Source organism: Osmia lignaria, chromosome 3 (assembly GCF_051020975.1).
Source record: "Osmia lignaria lignaria isolate PbOS001 chromosome 3, iyOsmLign1, whole genome shotgun sequence".
Taxonomy (NCBI): Eukaryota; Metazoa; Arthropoda; class Insecta; order Hymenoptera; family Megachilidae; genus Osmia; species Osmia lignaria.
The window spans coordinates 11,930,228-11,954,701 of NC_135034.1; the positions used below are offsets into that span (position 1 = coordinate 11,930,228).

Sequence of the window (24,474 nt, forward strand, 5' to 3'; positions counted from 1 at the left end):
CATTGGAGTTACGTTGCTTTCACGTTCTCCGTTCGCTTTCTTCGACGAATTGTATACCACCGGTCTCGCCCGCCTCCTTGTTTCTTCTATTCCTCCTTGAAGATGATACACTCGGCTCTTATCCGACGATGTCTATCCGCCTAGCTAAGACCTTACCACAACCGCGTTAACGGTTCGACCCCCGCCTATACCCTGGATACCTTGCGGCAAAAACCTTCTAACACCCTCGACCTGGCCACCCCCTTCGGAATTTCTCGTTACCTGCCGATCGACTTCCCTCTCACCATTTACACGTTCCCCAAGGTTCTCCCGACTCGATCGTAGGGTGCTTGGTAAATAACTGAGATGAGAAGGGTGCGCACGCAGAGGAGGTCGCCACCAAATGGAAACTTACAGGATCGATAGGAGAACCACAACTGACGCACTGGCATCCCGTGGTAGTCACCACCACGTGGCTTCGAAACAATGCCTATACGGTTTATTGTCCTGCGGTCGACCCACTTTTTTTTTTTTTTATTTTTTTCACCTCGACCTCCACTTTTTAATCGGGTACACCCCCTAATCCCTGCATTACGGATGATCCTACGCGAGGATCGCGTGTCCTCGCCAGACTGGAGAATCTTAAACCCGGTCGCAGGACAATTAGATCGGATTATGCAAAGAGCGTGTCCATTAATTGGGACGATCTTTCGGAAGGTCCTTGGGGGATGGATTAATCATTCCTGTAGAGAATAGTTAAATTGGAACTTGAATTGTTAATTTCAGTCGGTAGTTTATAGATGTATTGCGTGTACCTTCCTGTAGAAGGTACTTTGAATACTTTTCAAGGTATTTTCAACTGATCGATTTGTTCGATTGGAATTATGTAAACGAAGGATCGAAGTGAAAAGGGATATGGACGAATTTTATATTGGTCGAAAAAATCACGAAAACACCCTAAAATTGTAATAGTGGGGACGGAGTCTGTGCGCAGCATCCGAACGGATCAATGAATCTCTGACTTCTGTCTCTCAGATCCACCTTCGCGGTCGACGTTAACGCTGGCTCCGTTTATGAAGCACCGAAAGATAAGGGCGTGAACGATCTCAAATGAGCCCTCGTCGAGTAATTTATACATATTACAAAACTACGTGAACGTTCAGTGACTGTTCACCGATCGGTACGTTTCAAACAAATTTTTCATACACGAACGATTTTTCAAAATAAGAATATAATTTCAATTGTATTTTTATTATCCTTTCATAAGTACCATTTGTTCACCCACTTATGTAAATATTTCAAGTAGAATTTCAAAAATTCTTGCTCTCTTAATTATCGTATTTTATCATCGTACAGTTTGTTATTTTTCCAATGTTAAACGAACGCTCTTGAAAATCAACTTTACACCGTAGATCGAAATCCATAATGAGGGAACACGATCGAGTCGCATTATTCCTCGTGCTGATTGTCCTGAACGAGCAGGTGTACAATGGACTCACCGAGAGCCAATTCAACAATCCCACCTTGTTTAGGATCGGTGGAGTTTTCTCCAACAACGAGAGCATAGATTATTTCCGTGAAACATTAAGCGTAAGTAACAATAATTAGCAAAGAATCATTACGATAATACTTTTCAATAACATTCATTTCATTCGCTTCGGTATCACTTCGCAAATTCTTTAAAATATATCTCAATTCAATAAAAACTCCCTCGGTTTTTATTTTAATTAATTCAGTATGGTTTAAGGATGTTAAGTACGAATACAAAGTGAAATCCAATTATTAGAATTCATTTAAACGTTCCTTGAAGTACGTATAGGGTAAGGCTATTTATTGATTCATTACTCATTGCTAATTCCAATGTCCAATTACTTTTTCAGAATCTGAACTTGAACTCCAAATATGTGAACAGAGGTGTGACTTATAAACACACTGTCATCGAAATGGACTCGAACCCAATTAGAACAGCTTTGAGGGTGTGCACGAATTTGATAGCGGAACAGGTGTACGCGGTGGTGGTGTCTCATCCTCTTACGGGAGACTTGTCGCCAGCCGCTGTTTCTTATACCAGTGGATTTTATCATATACCTGTTATAGGTATATCTTCCAGAGACTCAGCCTTTTCAGACAAAGTGAGTTGAAGAAAAATATTTTAAATATTTAAAAATTTCATATTGATACAAAAATAAATAAGCTCATCTGCAAATAAGATTACCTTAATAAGATCACACCACCGGTATTATTACGTTGAATATCTATATAATATACTCTATCTATATACATATTAGAGACTAACCAAGACACTGTCCTTTTACAGAACATTCATGTTTCCTTTCTGAGGACTGTACCACCGTACTCGCACCAGGCAGATGTATGGGTTGAACTATTGAAACACTTCAATTACATGAAAGTGATTTTCATTCATAGTTCTGATACCGATGGTCGTGCTCTACTTGGACGTTTTCAGACTACTTCTCAGAATTTAGAGGATGACGTGGAGATCAAGGTTCAGGTGGTAGCTTTGAATCTTAAATAATAACTAATAAAAGATTTTATACTTATTAATAATAGATTTTTTATCTATTTTTCAGGTAGAATCTGTTATTGAATTCGAACCCGGCCTAGAAAGTTTCAGCCATCAACTGATGGATATGAAAGGCGCCCAAGCTAGGGTTTGCCTTTTATACGCTTCGTAAGTCTCAGTACAATTATGTCAGAGTTTAATTTTATTCGAGTCTCATTTGTTTATTAATCCATATAGGAAGACTGACGCGAGCGTGATCTTCCAAGATGCTGCAGAATTAAACATGACCGGTGCAGGATACGTTTGGATCGTGACCGAGCAAGCCTTAGATGCGCCGAATGCACCGGAAGGTCTTCTCGGCTTGAAATTAATTAACGCTGAGAAAGAGAAGGCTCACATCATGGATAGCCTGTCAGTTCCTTTCTAATCGTACATAGACATCCCACGCATGTATGTTACACATCTATAGCTGAAGCAAAACCAAGGAATTCTACGCATGAGAAGACTCAGACAATTCTAACAAAAGAACAACACTATCTTCCTATGATGTAGATGTTATACTGTCGCATGCACTATATACAGTAACATGCACATCTTGATTTCAGATCACTGGATCACTCTGCATACCCTTTAGTAGATCCTACTATCTGTCAGTGGATATTCTCTGTTCTGTTCACCAACATACTGTGCTTTAAATGTACCGAATATCGTTGCTATAGATAAGATAGAATCTTATATTCAAATTTAAATTAATTAATTAACTTGATCATTTATTATGTAAAGCTAAGATTCTAAAGCAACGAGTTAACTTTTCAGATAATTAAATATGAGATAATATAAATTTTGCCAAGTAACAAGTAATGATAGAAAAGGTTAAAGGTTTCAAAGATCTCAAGTATTCATTAAATCTAAAGAATTGACAAATGTTTCATTAAACTTCTTACCAAGTACCTGCGGTCTAACGAGCTATATATTTCAGGATAGTACTCGTATCCGCTTTACGGAAGATGAACAAGACAAAGGAGATCACAGAGGCGCCTAAGAACTGTGGTGACTCAGGTTCCATATGGGAAACCGGGAAAAATCTATTCGAGTATGATTTACCTTCACCTTAGATTATAATTCAACACTTTGACTGCCACGCTAAAGCCATTGAAAATTTCATTAAGTATTACTTTTATCTTCACAAATCCTATGTATATTATCTTTAAAATATTTCATTATATTTTTGTCCATATTTTCAAGTATCTAATACGAGTATCTGTAATTAGGTAAATCAAAGAATTCCTAATAATATGAAAGATTGATTCCTATTGAAATGGCAGTCAAAGTGTTAAGTAAACTTTATTTAATTATCCCTTTCGTTGATTAGTTTCATCCGGGAAGAAGTGTTGGTGGATGGTGCTACCGGCAGAGTAGCTTTTGATGACAATGGAGACAGGATTTATGCTGAATACGATATCATCAATATCAAAGAGGACGGTGAACACGTCTCTGTAGGACAGTACTTTTGTCCGTCTGTAAGTGAATAGATAATATGATGCTATTTCATTGTCTAACTTGCATACATTTACAGAATGGTACCAAGATGAAGTTAAGCATTAACGAGACAAACATAACTTGGCCCGGTCGAGTACCAAGCAAACCGGAGGGTTTCATGATTCCCACGCACTTAAAAGTGCTCACTATTGAAGAGAAGCCGTTTGTTTACATCCGGGAAATAGCAGACGGTGAATTATGCCTACCAGAAGAGATACTGTGTCCTCATTTCAATTCCACCGATTATCAAAGTAAATATTTAATAATCAGTTGTAACAATGTGTATCTTTTTTATCACTGTCAATTTTATAGGTACAAAAATATACTGTTGTAAAGGATATTGCATGGACCTGTTGAAACAACTGTCGAAGACCATTAATTTCACCTACAGTTTGGCTCTGTCGCCCGATGGACAGTTCGGCAGCTATGTGATCAAGAACAGTTCAGGTGCGAGATGTAAACGATGGTAGAACAATCGTAGATGTAAGACCTCGTTTCGGTGAAAAAGATGTACTTAAATAAGAGAGGAAAGAATTTATTATGAATTAAGTGGTGTTACAGTTGGAGGAAAGAAAGAATGGACAGGCCTGATCGGAGAGCTGGTGAACGAAAGAGCAGACATGATCGTTGCCCCTTTGACGATCAACCCTGAACGCGCTGAATTCATAGAATTCAGCAAACCCTTCAAGTATCAGGGCATCACTATTCTAGAAAAGAAGGTACATTTTTCTATCCTGTAAGAGTTTATCAATGGCTCGGTTCAACTAATACAGGCAGTTTAGATTCAATAAAAGGTTTAAGCTCTAATCCAATCAGCTGAGTAATCTCTCTGTAATTAGATACACGTTGTCAGGATTAACATGTTGACTGGCACGATGGAAATGGACACGTGCAATAAGAGAAAGATTAACACGTTGAACGTCATGGGGTCACCGGTGACCGGCCCCGCAACTTACACACGCCTAAATAATTAAATGAAAACAATAGAAAAACATTATTTTAAGTAATATTGCTATGGTAGAAATAATGTGAAATGGCAAATAGAAAGCTTGAAATTTGAACTTTGAAAATTAATTATTACTATTCTTAGAAATTAGAGCTTTAATACGCTCCAATACGTGTTAATGAAAGAAAGTCTGAATTTTCAGCCATCAAGATCCTCGACGTTGGTGTCGTTTTTACAACCGTTCAGCAACACCCTGTGGATATTGGTGATGGTGTCGGTGCACGTAGTGGCTCTAGTTCTGTACCTCCTCGACCGGTTCTCGCCTTTCGGGAGGTTCAAGCTAGCTAACACTGACGGTACCGAAGAGGATGCCCTGAACTTGTCTAGCGCCGTCTGGTTCGCTTGGGGAGTTCTGCTCAACAGCGGAATAGGAGAAGGTCCGTTGATTTAACATTGAACCTTTTAGGAATATATTTATAATGGACCCTTAGTATTCTTTTATCAGGCCAAGCGTGATTAAATCAATTAATAACGGACAGAAACTGAACTGTGTATAAATATCTTTATAATCATAGAGTTGTCGATAAGGGAGACCTTTTTTAGCGATATATAAATATGAAAATTGTGTAATAGGTACTCCGCGAAGTTTCTCTGCTCGCGTGTTGGGCATGGTCTGGGCAGGATTCGCCATGATCATCGTTGCATCTTATACTGCCAACCTGGCTGCATTCTTGGTGTTGGAGAGGCCAAAGACTAAATTGACTGGCATCAACGATGCACGAGTAAGAATAAGGAAAATGTATTACTTCATCGTGCATGGAGGTCACCTGTGACCGGCCCCGCAACTTACACACGCCTAAATAATTAATTAATAATTAAAGATGAGCATATTATGTATGTATATGTTTGTAGCTTAGAAACACCATGGAAAACCTTACGTGTGCCACGGTGAAGGGTTCCGCCGTGGACATGTACTTCCGACGACAGGTGGAATTATCAAACATGTATCGTACAATGGAAGCTAACAATTATGACACTGCCGAGGAAGCAATCAGAGATATTAAAATTGGGTTAGCAACAACCATTGAATAAAGTTTGTACAATTGAAAAATGAATTAGGTAAAGAACGATGGGTTTGCAGGAAACTTATGGCCTTCATTTGGGACAGTTCCCGGTTAGAATTCGAAGCTGCGCAAGACTGTGAATTGGTAACTGCTGGAGAATTATTTGGACGTTCTGGTTATGGTATTGGTTTACAGAAAGGCTCTTTGTGGGCGGATGCGGTGACCATCGCCATTTTAGACTTCCATGAAAGTAAGTACAATGCGCTATTAAATTTCATGGTATACGGAAAATATAAATTTACAGGCGGTTTCATGGAAAGCCTAGACGACCACTGGATCTTCCTTGACAACAGACAACAATGCGAACAACTTGAGAACACTCCGAACACCTTAGGTTTGAAAAACATGGCTGGAGTGTTCATAGTTGTGGGAGTCGGGATCATCGGTGGTATCGGGCTAATCATTATCGAGGTGGCGTATAAGAAGCATCAGATTCGTAAACAAAAGAAGATGGAACTGGCAAGACACGCTGCAGATAAATGGAGAGGAGCTATAGAGGTAATACTTCTTGTTTCTCCAATATTTTATTGCTCTCTCGTCAGAATTCTGTGTTTATCAGTAAACCGCAAGCAGCCAGGAGAAAAGAGGAGCAGCGCAGGGAATTCTAACAGACCTCGTAACGATACAATAAAAAGAACATGATCAACCAAACACACGCATAGACCAGACAAAAGCACAGACTTCCACGCTTTGCCAGCTTTAGCGATAACATTTAATCGCCGTAAAATTAGAGTTTGCGCGCTTTGTACAGGTCGATGCGAAATACGACAAGAATTATGTCCTTCGTATCTTGCATCAGAATTGCAGCATTTTGTATTTTATCAAATTTGCTTGTTTACATTTGAAATAAGCTTTGAATCATCATTGCATTTTTTTACATTTACCATGTTACAGCAAATGAATTAGAGCAGTCGTTAGAAATGCAAATAATGCAATTCATACATTGTAATGTAACATCTAAATCTTTGATAGTGTTAGTCAGAGTAAAACAATAATTCTAATTTGTTCTCAATATGAACTGTTCTAATTTACTTATTTTTATATGCAGAAACGGAAAACTTTGCGAGCATCAATAGCCGCCCAACGACGAATTCAAAGCAACGGCCTTAATGATCCCACAACAGTGAGTCTAGCGGTCGATACAGTAGCTAGATCGAATGTGGCTCCGCGAAGTCCGGGTCGTGCATGGCCAGGGGACAGTGACATTCGTCAACGACCCATTCCTCGCTCGGATGATATCAGATTATCACCGGCCGCTTACACTGCAGATGTTTCACACCTCATTGTGTGAATAGATTTATTCCTAACGATTGATCGTACTTCCTACTATCAAAATGTTGTATTATTATTGGAAAGAAAAAACTTTGTTATGAGACACTTATAACTATGTTATAGATTATAAGATTTGTTTTATACAATAAAAGAAGTTCTACTCTAATGATTTTACAGTAGTGCTTCTGGCATTCCTGCTGGGACAAATATATCTCAATCTATATAAATAAATAATAATAATTCATAATTATCATACAATACGTATCAGTTACGTATTGTATACATATATTAATTTGTTTTCATTTTAATCATAATTATAATTCCTCTTTGAGGCGTTACGTTTATTTTATTTTAGCCTGTGAATAGTCATACCACTAATTACGTGTTATGAATAACTCGAGTATTGATATACAATCAATTTTTAAATATTTTTAAATAGCATCATTTATTACATGAAACATACAGTGTCTAGAGTCAACGGGTAATTTCTAGCTGATTAACCTGCGCTGCATTAACCTGTTATTTCAATTGAATGCATTCATTTTATTTAATGTAATCCCTACTTATTAATAACATTATACGGGGACAGTTACAGAATTTCATTCAATTTCATTTGTTATTAACTTATAATTAATAATTTAATGTTGAGAAACGGGTAGTTGAATAGGTTAGATTGTGTGCGAGTTTCCTATCTATCTTCATTTCAGTGTACCATGACCACAGACGTAACACATGAGAACGAATTGTGTCAAGTTTCTCACCGCTGTCATTTGATGAACATTCGTTGACGACTGTATCAAATTTGTTTTCTAGGTGGTTTGTAAGTAATTTAATTAATTTATAGTTAAAAGGTATGGCGGATACAACGGTAGACGCAACACGCCGTTTAAATGTTAAGAAACAAACCCTGGATGACGCTTACGCAGCACCTGCAAATTTTCTCGAAATTGACGTGATTAATCCAGTCACACACGGTATCGGCAAGAAACGATACACTGATTATGAAGTTCGCATGAGGGTAAGTAATAGTTACTTTAAATATGTAACTCGCTTTTGCAAATCCACAAATGTTTTCATTCCTACAGTTATCTGCCAGGTTCTCTTCTAACGCTTTAATGAAGTATAAAAGATGATGTATTTTTATCAAAACAGACAAACTTCGTTAAATTTTTACATCGGTAGTTTTATCCGTTTATATTCATTTATAAATTTTATGGCTTGTTTATTTCACTTTCCTGTAGTTTGTAACCTTTCTCATAGAAAAAGTTTGATGTTGCAGATAGTAAATATATACAATTGCTAAATTTGCTAAAGTAAGTTTTAGATATTTATATTAACACATTCTTTTGTATCAGACATGTCATTCAATGAAATAATCACTAATTATAATAAAGGCGAAGGTAACAGTAATAATTTTGTTATAGACATTAATCAAGCATATCATGGGCTGTGTCTGCTATCTTACTTTTAATGATAAAAGTGTGTAGATACAAAAAATATGTATGCTGTTGGAGCCATTTATAGACCTTAAATTAATATATGTGAATCACCTCTTAAAATTTTAGAAATAGCACCAAATTCATTATCATTCGATTAACATGTTTTAACTATTAATATAATTATTGCATTTTGTATTTTTATAATCTGTAGGTCAAGTTACTCTTGTATCGAATTTTAAGAATGTACAATAAAAAAAGTTAAACCCTCTTTTTTCAGACAAATCTTCCAGTTTTTAAAGTAAAAGATTCCACAGTAAGAAGAAGATACAGTGACTTTGAGTGGCTGAGAAATGAATTAGAAAGAGATAGTAAGGTTAGTTTAGAATTGTTTATAGTAATGTTAATGAAAGTTGATATACCTTGTTTAACAGTAAAATTGTTTGTACAAACATACAGATTGTAGTGCCTCCTCTACCAGGGAAAGCTTGGAAGCGTCAAATGCCTTTTAGAGGAGATGATGGTATTTTTGAAGAAGATTTTATTGAAGATCGAAGGAAAGGTTTAGAAGCTTTTGTTAATAAGTAAGTATAAGAACAAAATTTGTAATATCAAGTAATTTGTTAACATTCATGTAAAATAAGAGAAAATTGTGTACGGTGTTTCAGAATAGCAGGACATCCATTAGCACAGAATGAACGATGTTTACATATGTTTCTGCAAGAACCTGTAATAAACAAGAACTACGTACCTGGAAAAATACGTAATACATAAGTTATAATAAGACTTATTGCAAGTATATTTTCCTTCCCACCTTCAGTATGTGAAATTATTCTCGATTATTTGAAAAAATTTATGCCAAAATTTGTTAAGATCCTTCTGTGTTTATGCAATATTTATCGAGCTTCTCGTGCTGTGATGTTAAATTAGAATATTTGTTTTTGGAAGTTCTTGTGTTTCAAACACATGATCAAATATTCAGAAGGATCTTGTACCTATCATTATCATTGAAAAAACATCAATAAAATCTTTTCATTTTATTTTTTTCTAACGGTAATATTGGTATTCTGTGCAAGATTCATAATTTGACATTTATTATTTTCAGAAATTGAAAAGTAAACTGATATACAGCAATTTAATTAAGCACATGAAATTCATCAATTTCACAGTATGGCTTAAAAATAAAATATCAAAATAAAAGTTATTCATTTACAAATTGTTCAGTAGAAAAAATACTAAATAATTTTACTTTTTTTAAATAACTCCGGTAATTTTCTCTGTACACGTCACAACTTTTTATATATATATATATATTACAGAAATATTTTAACATTAAAAAATATACAGAAAAATTTAATATTTTAATATAGTGGTTTCTACTGGACAGTTTGTAAGTAGTGTATAAATCATAGTTTGTAAACTGTGCTATCACAAGCTAAATGGATAAGATAAATTGATTTATAAGTGGAGGTGAAATCTTTTAAAAATTGTTTATAATTTGATATTCTTTACATAAAGAAATGTTAAAAATCTAAGATTTTTTCAACTCATATCTTTGTTTAATAATGATAATATATATATATAACCACGACGTTTTGAATCTCCTCGTTACACTTCTATAAGAAATAATATCAGTGCTATACTGAAAAATTAATGTACCTTATGTTTTTACAGTTTTTCAATTTACGTTCAATTTAACACATTTTGAACGTATAACAGCTATTGAAGGGACTATGTACAGGGCATAGAATTAAACTATTTTACAGTTTTTCATTTAAGTTGTAGATTATATTGCAGATTTCATTCTAATGTACATATTTGCGTGCGCGCGCCTGCGTGCACATTTACATCAATATATGAACGGAAGTATTGTACATCAGTATAAATAATAAGACACATAAGAAAAATTGAGACTGTAACTTACATACTACATTTAAAGCTTCAATATTTAAATAGTATAAAAGAGTTTCTACTTTAATTAAAAGATGTGTAAGGAACTTAATAAACAAAGAAGCAGTGTTGCTGATTCAAAATACACCATCTTGAGTAACTTCCACGTGGAGGTTTCACATTATTCTTTGAAAAACTTCTATAAATAACTCATCCTTTCTTGCTTGTGCTACATTTTTCTTATATACACATCTCTGAGTAATTGATACTGAACATATTCCTTTATTGTATCTTTCTTCTTTGAAATAAAATACATATTTGTGATCATCTAATATTCAATTTCAAACTCGTAATATAGAAACAAGTGCAATGCTAATACTGCAAACTTCTTTTTGTTTATAAGTATACATCTTGTTTAGTTTTAATGAATTTTTTATTTTTGAAGTATGCCTCTATGTATTTGCTCACACAGTCTTGCTCTGAAAAAGAAAAGCATAAAATGTATTAGATACAGTTTTATTTCTTCTTATGAAGTATTTTAATAGACACTAACCAGGAAATGTATTTTCAATTATGAGCATATCAGCTATATGCTTGGCAACTATTTTAAAAAGTTGTCTATCTTTGATTCTTCTCTTTTTGTAGAATGGCATTAGATGCTTTACAATCCATGGTGCTATTCTTTCTTTGCAAGCAGTTAAATGTTCTTCGATACAGATTGGTGAATCTGGCATCATTTCCTCGTCATCAGATTCTCCAAATAGTTCAATGAATTTTTCTTTCACGCGTCCATGTCTTCTATAATTTTTCAGAGACAATTCTGTCATTTTTGCCTTTAACTTTGATACCTGATAGACGCGTTCGACAAACCAAATACTGTTTATTCTACGTTTCTGTTTACTTTCTTTAGTTTCACTTTCCTGCGGTAGTGATTTATTTGATTCTCTAGCTTTCATCTCTTTATAGTAACTAAAACTATATTTTCCTTTACTTATGTCTGGTTGCTTTACATTATTGCTCTTTTTTGGATTACTCTTTACATTGCCATTACTTTCAGGTATGCTACTAGAGTGATTCTGTGGAAGAAGGCAACTAATTTCTTTACTCATAGCTGCTCTACTAACACCTGAATGTTTCTCAATTAGTGTCATGAGATCGCTACTATCATCACTGTCACAAAACATGTCTTCCATGTGTTGCAAAAGTGAATCTTGTGAATTTTCATCATCATTTTGAACACTGGTTTGATTTATCATTTGAGCATCAGAATTCTCTTGCATGTAACTGAAACTATTGTTATCCTCCTTCATTGTTTCTTCATCAAATATCATTTTATTATTGACTTCATCATCTGTATCGTTACTAGGTTCTGTGTCATGAAAACAAGTGGAATTTACAGTAGGTGAAGCAGTGTCATTGCAAATGGTTACTTGAGAAGATACGTCTAAATTTTCACTCTCATCCTTAATATCATTTTCTTCATTATTTGGTGGCGTTTGTTCTTCGCAGTTAGAGGTAATGCAAACACTCTGAATATTATCAAGTTTTTCTAACTCCAACCATGAGTTAGTTGTTTGAATTGCAACATCCACTTTAGTAGGTGGAGTTTCTAAAAATATTATTAATTTCTTGTACGTCTTTTTCTCTGATGTGTGTGATTTTACATCTGAAATCTAAAAATGTCTTAACTTCAATTATTAATCAAATTGTTAGATGTATAATTATTTTAATAAACAGACTTACCAGTTTTAACATATTCTGTCTATATAGAGTTGCTTCTAAGGATGATCGAAGTGCAAGTAGTTCCATTTGGTTTGCACATTTTTTCAATTGATCGCATGGAATATCTTCATTCTTATCTTTATAACAAAGAATGTAATTGGTGAGTAAACATTTGTGAAGATATGAAAAATACACAGCACGGACCTGAAATGCAAGTAATTTGATTATACAAAGTTTTGAATTAAAAGAAATAATATTTTGAATTAACTGAATGTATTCGATATGTAATAATTATCCTATTGTGTACAGGGTACGTGCCGTAGTAGTTAGCCGAAGAAATTCGTCATTTTGATCATTGGGTATTTGAAACTTGTTGGCTGAAAGAGAAGGTAATGATATTGAAAGGAGATTGTTGATGTCTTCAAGACTAATGTTATCATCGTCAGAATTTCCAATATCATATTCCTCTCGTTCTTGTTTCATTGTATACGGTGAGGATATATCCATTTGCTCCATTGATGTATCATTAAAACTTGATTAAACTATTTTAAATTTCTCGTATAAGAATCCCGCAAATATTCACTACGCAGTAATGTCATGTTCGACGTTATTCTGAACGTATACTTATTATTTTATAACATAAATGTAATGAATATTACAATGTGCATTAATATTTTGTATGTACAAGAAATAATTTCCTGCAGTCGAGGAGAAATAGTAATAAACGCCGATTATATATGTTTATATTAATACTGATTTAATAGTGACTGACTTCATACATGTTCGAACTTCAAACTGCTTCAAACTACTGGCAGTAACTACAGATACAAAAAGACTGGACATATTTTTATTCTCGACGAGTTTTGGGGTTCCAGACACCCCTAGGTGAAGATAGGTCTGTACGTAGAGAAAAAAGAGTAGACAAGAAGGTATAACACCTTTTTGGAGTAAATATAAGATCTTCTCTTTGCAGAGAACACAGTTAGTATAACAATCGTGCCTCTTTTACCAGTTTCTTTTAGCACATCTCGCACTCACAACCGTAAAGACACAGTTTCGACTCCTTTCTAATCCTTTCTTCTTTTTAGAAATCAATTAGAATCAACACAAGACCAAAGAATTATTAAAATAATTATTTGCTTGACATACTTGCATTTTAAAAAGACCGCCTAAAATTAAAAATTTTTTAATTCGACTCTAGCGCCATCTATACAAAAGGGGCTCAAACTACTCAACAAGTTACCGACTAACATTCTTCTTTTAGAATCTTAGTCGGTAACTTGTTGAATAGTTTGAACCATTTTTGTATAGGTGGCGCTAGGATCGAATTAAAAAAATTTTAATTTTAGGCAGTCTTTTTAAACCGCAAGTTTGTCAAACATGTTAATTGATTTTAAAAGGAATTTTATAAAAAAGAGATTGTTTAATGATTGTTGAAAATAGAAATTTGTATGAATTTCATTTATTATAATGGTAAATTCCGCTTTACTGAAAATACATACTCTGGTAAATCATGTAATTAGAAAAATTAGTTTCAATACTGTTTTGTGTGTTTATTATAGTATTTATTTAAAATGAATATACATGGTTTAAAAAAATATGAAACAAGAAATTAAAATTATTCTGATTTATTTTTGTACTCTTTCAATATCATTATTTTTGAGAAAAATGCCAAACCTGTGTAAATATACAGTGAGTTGAAATATTTTTATACATTAAAAATTACTTTACAGTGCTTTAATTATCTCTAGTTTCTGGTTCTTCATCATATGCTGCCATAACTTTCTCCATTATTTCCCAAAGTTTATCTCTTGTTAATTCTTTGCAGAAAACCTATGAACAATCACAATTACGTTTTAGATTTTCAAAAATTCATAATTTGTATAAATGTTGCTCTTACATTGAACCAGGGTTGTTGATCACATTCATCCATTAATGGTACCACAACGCCATAAATTTGTAATGACAAATTAATACAGGCAATTGCTATTAAATTCGGTGGATAATCAAGTATAGCTGGAGAATGATGAAAATCTTGCAAAAGTGCCATACTGGTTTTTGCAACAGGATATTTAGACCATTCCTCTTCCCCAAACCATGCTTGCAAAGATCTTAGGTAATGTAACATGTACTGAAATAATAATATTTCGGTATTTAATACATTTATTGTGTTACTCAAATGAAAAGTATTTAAATATTTACTTTATGTGGATGTACAGGAGTTACTTGAAATTTCAGCATACGCATAATTAAAAGTTCTGCTTGCACAATTGCATCTCTCATACTCCAATACTGATCTCCTAATTCTAATGGTTGAGATCCTCTATGTAATGTGCTATAAGATACATTCATTACATCTCTTATTTTCAAATTATCATCTTTCACTTTTCCAGCTAAGTAAAGGCAAGTTGCAGCAATGAGCTAGAGGATAAAAAACAATTATTAAACATTGTGGACTATAAATATTAATCATTAATTAACAAATTATTTACATAGTTATCATAACCCCCTGGTGCAGCCTCTTTTATAAACCTGTGATATAAAGTTGCAGCTGTAGCAATAGTCAATGGGTGTGCTTCTAGTTTTAAACCTATAATTACACATATAGTTAGTACTAGTTATGACAAAGGTAACTCCATTGAGATTTAAGATGCTTACCACATTCAAATATGAATCTTGAAACTGTAAAACTGTCACTACTTTTAGTATAATCAAGCATAATACTTTTTTGTAAAGTATTTCTTTTTTCTCGCTGCATAGCTAATACATCAATAACATCTTTCATTTTGGAACTGTAAATATGTAATATAATTGTGAAAAAGAAAGTTTTGTAAACCGTGGACCGGCATATTACTGTACGAATACATCGAAATATTATTTCATACAATTTGTATATACTTTTAAGTTACCTTAGCGTTTCCGTACTAGTGGGTTCCGTTGGATTCATTTTAACAATTTTCTAATGGAATTTGTCCTATAAACAATGAATCTTAATTTATCATAGGTTACAACGACAATATTTGTTTTCTGCACGCCACAGCGTCGGTATTACCAACATACCTAACACATTTTCTAGAGATTTTAATACTAACTTTAAAATAACTACGTTTCGAAAAGATTTCTAGGATTACTTATTGTTGTGTTATTGTGTTTGATTGTGTTTATAGACGCATCGCCTACAAATTGCTACAAAAATGTATGCGATGATTCTAATATTTTAATTATGTACCGTATGTAAAATCAGGTTTTTTTAAAAATATGTATTTAAGTATGTAAATAACATGCAAGTCACGTTGGAAAAATGTAGATTCATTTTATGTTATTTCTTAAAACATACAACATATTCTACTGTTACTTGTAAAGAATATGCCTTTAAAAGGAGTAAAAGTGTTAGAATTAGCTGGTCTTGCACCAGGCCCCTTTTGTGGAATGATATTGGCTGAATTTGGTGCATCGGTGATTAAAGTTGACAAGGTATAATTAAAATGTATTTACTTATTTGTTTCAGTGAATATTAAACTTACAGTTATACAATTATTGTTAAGCTCAAGTTAAAAGTGATGTTAAACAATTCTAATTGTCATTTACATTTACAGATTAACACGTTTCATAGTATCGATTCTCTTGGTAATGGAAAGAGATCAATTGCCTTAAATCTAAAAAGCCCAAAAGGTATCAGTATATTTAAGAAACTAAGCAATCAAAGTGATGTACTTATAGATCCATATAGAGCTGGTCTGTATTTCATACTACTTATGAAAATTTGTAGTCTGAAATTATATAAGTTAAAGGATTTGTAACAATCCAGGTGTGATGGAGAAAATGAAACTAGGACCAGAAGAACTCACAAAAACAAATAAGAGATTGATATATGCTAGATTAAGTGGATTTGGTCATAAAGGACCTTACGCTAACATGGCTGGACATGATATAAATTATCTAGCACTGTCTGGTAATACCAACTTGTAGTATTTCTAATAAAACTATGCAATTTTTTCTGAAATGTTAATTTTTTATTCTACGTAGGTTTATTATCTTTGATGGGTCGGTCTGATCAGAAGCCAACACCTCCAATTAATTTGGCTGCTGACTTTGGTGGTGGTGGATTAATGTGTGCCTTTGGAATACTCTTGGCATTGTTTGAACGTACTAAAAGTAACATCGGTCAGGTGGTTGATGCATCAATGGTAGATGGAACAGCGTACTTAGGGAGTTGGCTTTTCAGATCCCAAAAGATGCCAGGATTATGGGGGAAAGCACGTGGCAAAAATATGTAAGCATTTTATAATAAGATAATATTATTATTACTAAATTTTTATCATTTTCAATAGATTAGATAGTGGGTCACATTTCTATGATACTTATGAAACAAAAGATAAACAGTATATGTCTGTTGGAGCGCTTGAACCACAGTTTTATCAAATATTTTTGGAAAAACTTGGCCTTTCAGCGAATGAAATGCCACAGTTTGATAAATTCGATGAAAATCGTGAAATACTCGAGAAAATATTCAAACAGAAAACTCAAGCTGAATGGTGTGCTATATTTGATGGCACAGATGCTTGTGTAACACCTGTTTTGAATATAGAAAATGTTACATCTCATGCACATAATAAAGAAAGAAATACATTTACATCTGACCAAGAAGATACAGTGATTCCAAATCCTGCTCCTCGTTTATCTCGTACTGCCGGGGTGTCGAAAGGACACCAAGGTAATCCTGAGCCAGGTGAGCATACAACAGAAATACTTACAGAATTAAATTTTAAGCCAGAAGAAATCAGAACTTTAATATCAGCTGGAATTATTAATCAAGGGACAAAACGTTCTATGCTTTAATCATATAATACTTCTGTTACAGTGTTTTTAAATTTTTATTAAAATACTATAATATTATTAAAAAAGATTTTTATACATATACGTTATTGTTGTTAAAATATTTTAATACAGATGTAATATGAATACATATTTTTAAGAATAATGTCTATTTCTTTTTACTTTTACTTTGTAAGAAAATTTTATAGATTCTTGTCTCTTTTAAAAAGTTAATAGTTAAAATTTAAAAATCAAAAAATACTAGTTTAACAATTTCTCAATGACACCCACAACTATTAATGACCATATTTTTGTATTTCTTTAATACAACATTACTGTCATCAAGAAAATAAAGTACTGATATTGGTGATAGTTTTGTAGGTGCACAACATGGCTTTGGTACCTCAGTTGGCTTCATCAGATGTATTAGAGTTTGAACAATAGCATGATTAGTTGCATTCATATGTATGTTCAGTGGAAAATTGCACTCTCCACTGCAGTAGTAGGCATTATATCCTTCTGGAGCTATAATCCAATCCTGCCATTGAAGATCATTGAAACTTACATATAAGGTTTTAATGTTACATACATGGTCTCTTTTCTTTTTTGTTATAGAGGTAATATAAGGATTTAGAACTTTTCTACTATTAGAATATTGTTTTTCAGGTCTAATATCAATTTTCTGCTGAAGAAGTGTCTCACGTTTACTACGTTTACCGGTACTTCTGAAAAATCCTACCATAAACGGCTGCTTATCTGGAATTCCTAGAACACCCATAATTCCTATGTCATCTGGTCTTATAATATGACTCGTATCATTAACACGATGTACCGCTAAAAATAGCCCTCGATTTTCCTTTGGATATTTGATCCAATGTTCAAGAGCATCATTGATATTTAAAGTTATCCAATTTTCTTTTCCAGTTACAGTATTAGTCGAGTTAATGTAATGTTTAATTCGTCCTCCATTTTCCGTTTTTGCCACTCTGTATACTGCCACTGTATAAGTTTCATTAAATTCAATATTTTTATCTAAACTTTGATATAATCTTAGCTCGGCCGCAATAATGTATTCATCTTGTGGTACTTCTGATACATCAAACCAAATTCTTTTACCACGATTCGTTTTAGATGCATTACCTGAGTATGGATTGTGAGCACCAAATGTCATTATAAAGTCACTCTGATCAATGATATTAATATCATGACCACTTAAATTAAATTCTTTTTGAATTGACGCGTCTTTATCGTTAGATAATACATTTTTGTAAATGTTCAATAAGAATTTAGGTGCTGATCTCTTTATTAGCAAAGCTCTACGTGTAATTCTCTTTGGTTTCTCAGGTAATTCCAGGATATTTAACAATTTTCTCTTCATTTCTCGTTTCTGTTCGTAACTAAAAATTTCATGTAAAATTGTCTGATTGAACCCATCGTCGATATAAAATCCACTTGATTTTTCAGAATTCGCGTAAAGTATTATTACTAGAAATAATATTATTCCTATAACATATATTTTATACATTTTGTTTTCTTTAACACAATAATTTGTTTTCATTTTATTTGATTATTATTAAGTCACAAAATATTTGTTGATGAAATATGTTTAGTTCCGTGTGAGAAGGCTTCTGTCGGTGTATATATATATGTGTATATATATATATATATATGTTTGTATACAAATGAAGTATAGATCATTGTTTATACTGAAATGATTTCTATGATGCATGCCGCGTATAGTTCACAATTTTGTTTACAATAATTTTTCATTGCTTTCTATATTGTCTATAAGTTGCAACTTATTTGTTATTTGCAAAAAAACATAATTTAAAATCTAATAGCATACAATCGCAGTGTACAATTTTATTATAAATACTGAATTACAATCTACATTAACAAATGTAAAGCTCATTCGTGAGGTATCGTTACTGAGGAGTCGGTGGTGATGGTTGTTCGGAATCATCTTTACGAGGTCCTTTTCCAACGGGTGATGCAAAAGCTTGCTTAATCGGTAATAGAGAACCAAACAGGACATGCTGAATGACAGGAAATTTTGCTAAAACCTAATGTATGAATATTTAAATTATTATATAGCACGTTATTAGAATAGGTTTAATATTAGTTTGTACCTCAGCTTTGTACATTTTAATGAGACCACTGTTCACCTTGGACCATGAAGACACTGCACTGACATTCCATAACTGATTAGAATGTTCAGCAAATGGACCTGTCTTCACCTAAAACAATATTATTACATTAAAAACAACACTGTACTTATATGAATATATGTATGTATTCATATAAACCTTTGAAATGAACTGAATGCAACCAAGAAACATATATTGTTTGCTGAATGCATCAACGATATCCTGATCAACAAAATGGCGAGGTTCTATACGAGAATGTCCTGAAACATTTATTGTTTTTATATTTTGTTTTGTAATTACCACAATGTGAATAGAAATATAAAAATACCAATCAACTGAGCACTTCCCCATATGAAAGGAACAAACTGGTAGTCATCCAAACTCCAGACACCATGACTACCTGCTGGTTCCATTCTATAAGTTAACTGTAATCGGCGAACTAATTCGAGGTATCTACAGAAAGAAAATTTACTTCAGTTTACAAATAAAATGCTATTTATATTAAATGAAAAATATACTACCTATTAAATATTTTTACAACTACAGCAACTTTATCCTCCTGTTTGAAAGCACCAATTTTAAACATACAGCATAGAAACATCAGAAATGCCATTTCATGTCCTGTACCATAATCTATACGGGTTGGATTACCAAAACCTTCATATAAATATTCAACTATCTCTGGAACAGCTCTATACAATTTCTGTGGTAATACTTTTTGCAATTCTTCCACTCCATTCTGAAATATATTAGATTAATAAACTTTAGAGGCATTTATAGAAACAAGAAATATTTACCTGTTGCAGTCTTTCATGCCATATTCTAAACGACTTGTTACCAAATCGCTGAGGTTGTTCAGTTGGAGGTATCTGTGTTATCCATGCATCAAACTCGTTAAGCATTTGGATAATATTATCTATTATAGGACTTGGCTGGCATTCAACATTTAAAGCTTTTCCTTGAACTGCCTGGTTTAAAGCTAATATAAATCCTAGGTATTCCTACAAAAGTACTTCTGTTACAATTTTGTAAATACTAAGAGTATCAAGTATTGTAATTAATATAATACTTACAAAATATGCTTCTGATTTTCCCCAGACTGCCATATCATGCGGTGTTTTAACGAACTTTTGTGGAACAACAAATTCATGATTTTCAGCTGAAATATTCCAAAATAATTATTTTATCATCATAATTAAATATTTTTATAATTTACGTGTTATACGTACGTGATACTGGTCCTTTCCTAGCAGGTTCATTCGACGTTGACATGGTATATATTTTGGCTATTATTTGTGAAATATAAATAATTTAGATTGTTTTTAAGAAAATAAGAGGGTGTGCTTAAATAATATAACGTACAAGGACAATGTTACAAAACATTTGAACTACATCTATTACTGGAGATTGAATTATTCAAAAAATCCACAAAACCATTAAAATGTCATAACTATTCAAATTATAAAAATCAAACAGTGTAATAATTAAAAATGCTCTTTAATAATTAATTCTTGTTATGAAAGTTACGAAAAAACTTAGTAACGATAGAAACTTAAATACAAAAATTAGAAATTTTCAATCGTAAAAACTGCGATTAAATTGTGGAGGTTGCGCATATGTCATTTTTCTAATTTAACAAATAAACCACGTTTTTATTAATAATCAAATGTTACTGAAGTATAAGTAAATATACCTGGTGATAGGTAGGGTTTAGTATCGTAAAATACTTTTCCCTAGATATTAAATACTAATACGTGTGTATTTTTGTATGTATTAGAGTGATAACGTCGTGTGCATCAGACTGCGTGTGTACGATGTCGCACTTGTTTATGGATTTTGTACATACAAACTAAGTATTACTGTTATTATTTAACGTAAATTGACTTAAATTATGAAAGAAAAAGAATGGGCAACGAAATATAATCAGTATTAATTAGTATTCTTAATATAACATCAAATGTGCACTATTTTATTTATGAAAAATACGCATCAGGTTTGTAAAAATTAAATTTTTTATTCTACCGTGGGTATCTAAAAATAATTATATTTATGTTGCTATTCTATTTACATTTACAAATGGAATTTTTGATTAAATTACAGCTATGAATTACTCTCAAGAAGAAATAGAACAAAAACGTTTATTGGCTTTACAACGTAAAAAACAAGCTCAAGTAAAGAATACTTCATTTAACTCTAGTGTCAGCAGAAACAGTATTTCTCCTGCTAATAACCATGCTATGTTCGATCAAAATAAGTCAATGAATACAGTTAAACCTTTTGAACATTATGAAGCGAAGGATGCTGAAGTCAAATCAAAATTTGGGTATCATTCGAATACTCCAAAATTTAATAAACAAAAGGAACGTTTCAATCCAATGTCGACAAAGAAATTCTTTGGTCAAAAGTCACGTATCACAGGAAAATGTTACATGATAAGCGATGACAGATTTACTTTAGAAACATCGTCATATTTTCCTCCACTTATAGAGACTTTAAAAACAGTTCCAAGCAGATCATATGGTAATATATCAAAATACTTGTTATGTTTTTAATTTAACATTAAATAAATATAACTTGTTATCTTTTTCAGATATGAAAGCCAAAACTTGGAATTTTCATTTGAAAGATTATGAAACACTAATGGAGAAAGTGATTAATTTCAAATCTGATGTACAAATAGTAGGATTGCCAAAATTAGTTATTGAGGTAAAATTTAAATTACATTTAAATGTTACTACTAATTAACTTTCGTATTGTAAACTATTTTTATTTTAGTTATTCAAAAAATATACCAGTTCAGAGAGTACTGATGAGAATATTGACTTATCAAGAATTGATCCTCAATTATTGGCAAGTTTGATGCCCTTTCAACGTAAAGGAATATGGTAGAATTTTATTAATTACTTAATATTTTTATTTCATTATTGCAAAACTTAAGATATGTTTCTTTTTTTAGCTATGGGATTTCTAAAAACGGTCGTTGTATGATTGCTGATGATATGGGTTTAGGGAAAACCATTCAAGCACTGGGAATTGCCCATTACTTTAAAAGGAATTGGCCTCTTCTTATTGTTGTACCATCTTCAGTCAGGTTACTATCACTGTTTAAAATAAAATACATTTTATTATAATCACGTACATTAAAGACAATTTTTGAAATTTAGATATCAATGGGCAGATGCAATATATAGGTTTTTACCATCTGTTCCTGCCCAGTATGTTCATCAATTTTCAAGTATGAAAGATTTTATGAGCAACAGCAAAATTGTTATTACAACTTATGATCTCTTAGTACGAGCTGTGAACGCATTTGAACGGCAAACATTTGGCTTCGTCATTTTGGTACATATTATAAGATTGCACATTCATATTATGCAGAAGTTTTGAATTTTTGAATTTGTATACAGGACGAATCTCACGCTTTAAAAAGTGTTAAGACTGCTAGATTTAAGGCTGCACAACGTGTAGTTTCACAAGCATGCAATGTTATTTTACTTTCCGGAACACCGGCTTTATCACGACCTATAGAGCTATATTCTCAGATAAATCTTATAATGCCAAATTTCATGAGGTATTGTAAACCAATAATTAAGTGTAATATTACATAATAACTAAGAAATTGATTCTTACATAGTTATCAGGAATACGGAATTCGGTACTGTGCGGGAGAAAAGAAAGGATTCGGTTGGGATTTTACAGGGTCATCATATATGCAAGAATTGCAACTATTATTAAAACACACATGCGTAATTCGAAGATTAAAAAGTGAAGTATTACGTGAATTACCAACAAAAAAGAGGTAAGAAATCATGTTATTTTTAATGTAAACGTTTTTTATAGTCTTCAAATTGTAGGGAAGTGATTGTATTAGATCCAAACTTAATAAAGAACTCTACCAAAGAAATGAAAGAAATATCCGCAAAATTGGAACGGAAAACTTTAAGAGGGGTAGAAAGGCATAATACTCTGTTACAGTATTATAACGAATGTAGTTATGCTAAGCAAAAAGCTATTTGGTATACTGTTTCTCTATTAAAACATCATATTTGCAAATAATATTTTTTTTTTAAAACGGTATAATTTTTTAGTGATTATATTGGCAAGCTGTTGAAAAGCAAACAGAAGTGTATTATATTTGCTCATCACCAAAATGTTTTAGATGCTATCTCAGAAGTTGCCGAGTCCATGGACATAAAGTAATTATATTTTTAACAGTAACGACCAAAGATGTACTGTTTATTTATGTTCAACTTTATTGCAGATATATTAGAATCGATGGGAAAACAAATCCTGAACGTAGAAAATATCAAGTTGATAAGTTTCAAAGCTGTGATGATTACTTGGCTGCAATTTTATCAATTACAGCCGCTAACACAGGCATTACTTTAACAGCTGCACAACTCGTGGTTTTTGCAGAGCTGTTTTGGAATCCCGGAGTATATATTACTCGTATTTTGGAAAATAATAATTATTTATAGTTGTGTTCATTGTATATTTTGTTGCAGGTTTTATGTCAAGCAGAGGACAGAGTACATAGAATTGGTCAGAATGAGAATGTTGTGATTCAGTATTTGGTTGCCAAACATACTGCAGATGATTATTTATGGCCATTAATTCAAAAAAAGATGAATGTGTTAAACGAAGTTGGACTTGACCAAGATTTTTCTCTTAAAGACATTGATGTAACAAAACAAACATTAAGTACAAAACAAAAAACGTTAGATTCTTTTATGGACAGTAGTCAGTTCGATTTCTCAATTGATGACGAGATAGTACAAAATAATGAAAATGAAAACAACGAAAATACAGTCCAACAGACACTAGAAAGTTGTTCTTCTATAGCATCGCAAGACTTTAAAGAATTACTGGAGTTCAATGAAGAGGACTTTGACTTCAGTAATTGGGATAATATAGAATAAAGCATTATTTTTGTGTGATAGGTTGTTAACATTGTGAGGAGTATATGAATGAATATTTGATAAATAAAACATTTATTTTTTAAACAATATTTTGTATGTTACAATAGCTACTAATAAAGTAGCCAAGTAGTAGAATAAAAAAGGAAACATTTCAATAACTT

The 24,474-nt window shown here is 32.5% G+C and overlaps 7 protein-coding genes and 1 pseudogene across 14 annotated transcripts; 4 read left to right on the forward strand and 4 right to left on the reverse strand.

Annotated features, from left to right (window-relative positions):
- Window positions 1–492: 492 nt before the first annotated feature.
- Nmdar1 (glutamate ionotropic receptor NMDA type subunit 1) lies at window positions 493–7,604 on the forward strand. The gene is made up of 17 exons (XM_034332577.2): window positions 493–1,159; window positions 1,392–1,569; window positions 1,860–2,111; window positions 2,297–2,491; window positions 2,571–2,671; window positions 2,741–2,914; window positions 3,483–3,596; window positions 3,876–4,023; window positions 4,080–4,293; window positions 4,355–4,489; window positions 4,604–4,761; window positions 5,191–5,425; window positions 5,622–5,770; window positions 5,901–6,058; window positions 6,130–6,302; window positions 6,357–6,610; window positions 7,161–7,604. Exons 2-17 carry the CDS (start codon window positions 1,405–1,407, stop codon window positions 7,401–7,403), a joined length of 2,868 nt encoding a protein of 955 aa, XP_034188468.1. The 5' UTR covers window positions 493–1,159; window positions 1,392–1,404; the 3' UTR covers window positions 7,404–7,604.
- Window positions 7,605–8,087: 483 nt separating this feature from the next.
- Window positions 8,088–13,182, forward strand: Snx3 (sorting nexin 3). 5 transcript variants are annotated; one of them, XR_013065230.1, is made up of 7 exons: window positions 8,088–8,402; window positions 9,101–9,196; window positions 9,280–9,404; window positions 9,489–9,639; window positions 9,926–12,225; window positions 12,481–12,643; window positions 12,742–13,182. XR_013065230.1 is itself a non-coding variant. In XM_034332604.2 (4 exons), the coding sequence occupies exons 1-4, from the start codon at window positions 8,238–8,240 to the stop codon at window positions 9,592–9,594; spliced, it is 492 nt and encodes a 163-aa protein (XP_034188495.1). In that variant the 5' UTR covers window positions 8,088–8,237; the 3' UTR covers window positions 9,595–9,860. The 5 variants fall into 5 exon arrangements, 1 of the variants encoding a protein (XP_034188495.1); XR_013065229.1 differs by having other exon boundaries at window positions 9,926–12,647; XR_013065228.1 differs by having other exon boundaries at window positions 9,926–12,643.
- On the reverse strand, window positions 11,050–12,948 carry LOC117608068 (uncharacterized). The gene is made up of 4 exons (XM_034332603.2): window positions 12,751–12,948; window positions 12,454–12,636; window positions 11,264–12,383; window positions 11,050–11,189 (listed from the first exon to the last, which is right to left on the reverse strand). Exons 1-4 carry the CDS (start codon window positions 12,946–12,948, stop codon window positions 11,107–11,109), a joined length of 1,584 nt encoding a protein of 527 aa, XP_034188494.1. The 3' UTR covers window positions 11,050–11,106.
- Window positions 13,183–14,036: 854 nt separating the features above from the next.
- On the reverse strand, window positions 14,037–15,499 carry koko (cyclin Q). Its single transcript, XM_034332709.2, has 6 exons — window positions 15,342–15,499; window positions 15,091–15,224; window positions 14,925–15,022; window positions 14,635–14,853; window positions 14,333–14,563; window positions 14,037–14,265 (listed from the first exon to the last, which is right to left on the reverse strand). Exons 1-6 carry the CDS (start codon window positions 15,377–15,379, stop codon window positions 14,170–14,172), a joined length of 816 nt encoding a protein of 271 aa, XP_034188600.1. The 5' UTR covers window positions 15,380–15,499; the 3' UTR covers window positions 14,037–14,169.
- A 64-nt stretch (window positions 15,500–15,563) lies between these two features.
- Window positions 15,564–18,039, forward strand: Amacr (Alpha-methylacyl-CoA racemase). Of its 4 annotated transcripts, none has more exons than XM_076693245.1 (6): window positions 15,564–15,906; window positions 16,029–16,167; window positions 16,241–16,384; window positions 16,459–16,705; window positions 16,764–17,161; window positions 17,914–18,039. In XM_076693245.1, exons 1-6 carry the CDS (start codon window positions 15,799–15,801, stop codon window positions 17,934–17,936), a joined length of 1,059 nt encoding a protein of 352 aa, XP_076549360.1. In that variant the 5' UTR covers window positions 15,564–15,798; the 3' UTR covers window positions 17,937–18,039. The 4 variants fall into 4 exon arrangements, with proteins under 4 accessions (XP_076549360.1, XP_076549362.1, XP_076549361.1 ...); XM_076693247.1 differs by lacking the exon at window positions 17,914–18,039 and adding an exon at window positions 17,621–17,760; XM_076693246.1 differs by lacking the exon at window positions 17,914–18,039 and adding an exon at window positions 17,294–17,328.
- LOC117608106 (protein 60A pseudogene) lies at window positions 17,369–18,805 on the reverse strand (annotated as a pseudogene).
- Window positions 18,806–18,853: 48 nt separating this feature from the next.
- Window positions 18,854–21,171, reverse strand: LOC117608107 (serine/threonine-protein phosphatase 2A activator). The gene is made up of 9 exons (XM_034332708.2): window positions 21,088–21,171; window positions 20,624–20,680; window positions 20,468–20,553; window positions 20,192–20,395; window positions 19,916–20,133; window positions 19,723–19,847; window positions 19,554–19,654; window positions 19,377–19,484; window positions 18,854–19,310 (listed from the first exon to the last, which is right to left on the reverse strand). Exons 2-9 carry the CDS (start codon window positions 20,664–20,666, stop codon window positions 19,173–19,175), a joined length of 1,023 nt encoding a protein of 340 aa, XP_034188599.1. The 5' UTR covers window positions 20,667–20,680; window positions 21,088–21,171; the 3' UTR covers window positions 18,854–19,172.
- Window positions 21,172–21,243: 72 nt separating this feature from the next.
- Marcal1 (SWI/SNF-related matrix-associated actin-dependent regulator of chromatin subfamily A-like protein 1) lies at window positions 21,244–24,474 on the forward strand. The gene is made up of 12 exons (XM_076693214.1): window positions 21,244–21,387; window positions 21,495–21,914; window positions 21,985–22,100; window positions 22,170–22,279; window positions 22,351–22,485; window positions 22,559–22,736; window positions 22,802–22,965; window positions 23,029–23,193; window positions 23,249–23,410; window positions 23,483–23,590; window positions 23,656–23,830; window positions 23,900–24,474. The coding sequence occupies exons 2-12, from the start codon at window positions 21,497–21,499 to the stop codon at window positions 24,311–24,313; spliced, it is 2,145 nt and encodes a 714-aa protein (XP_076549329.1). The 5' UTR covers window positions 21,244–21,387; window positions 21,495–21,496; the 3' UTR covers window positions 24,314–24,474.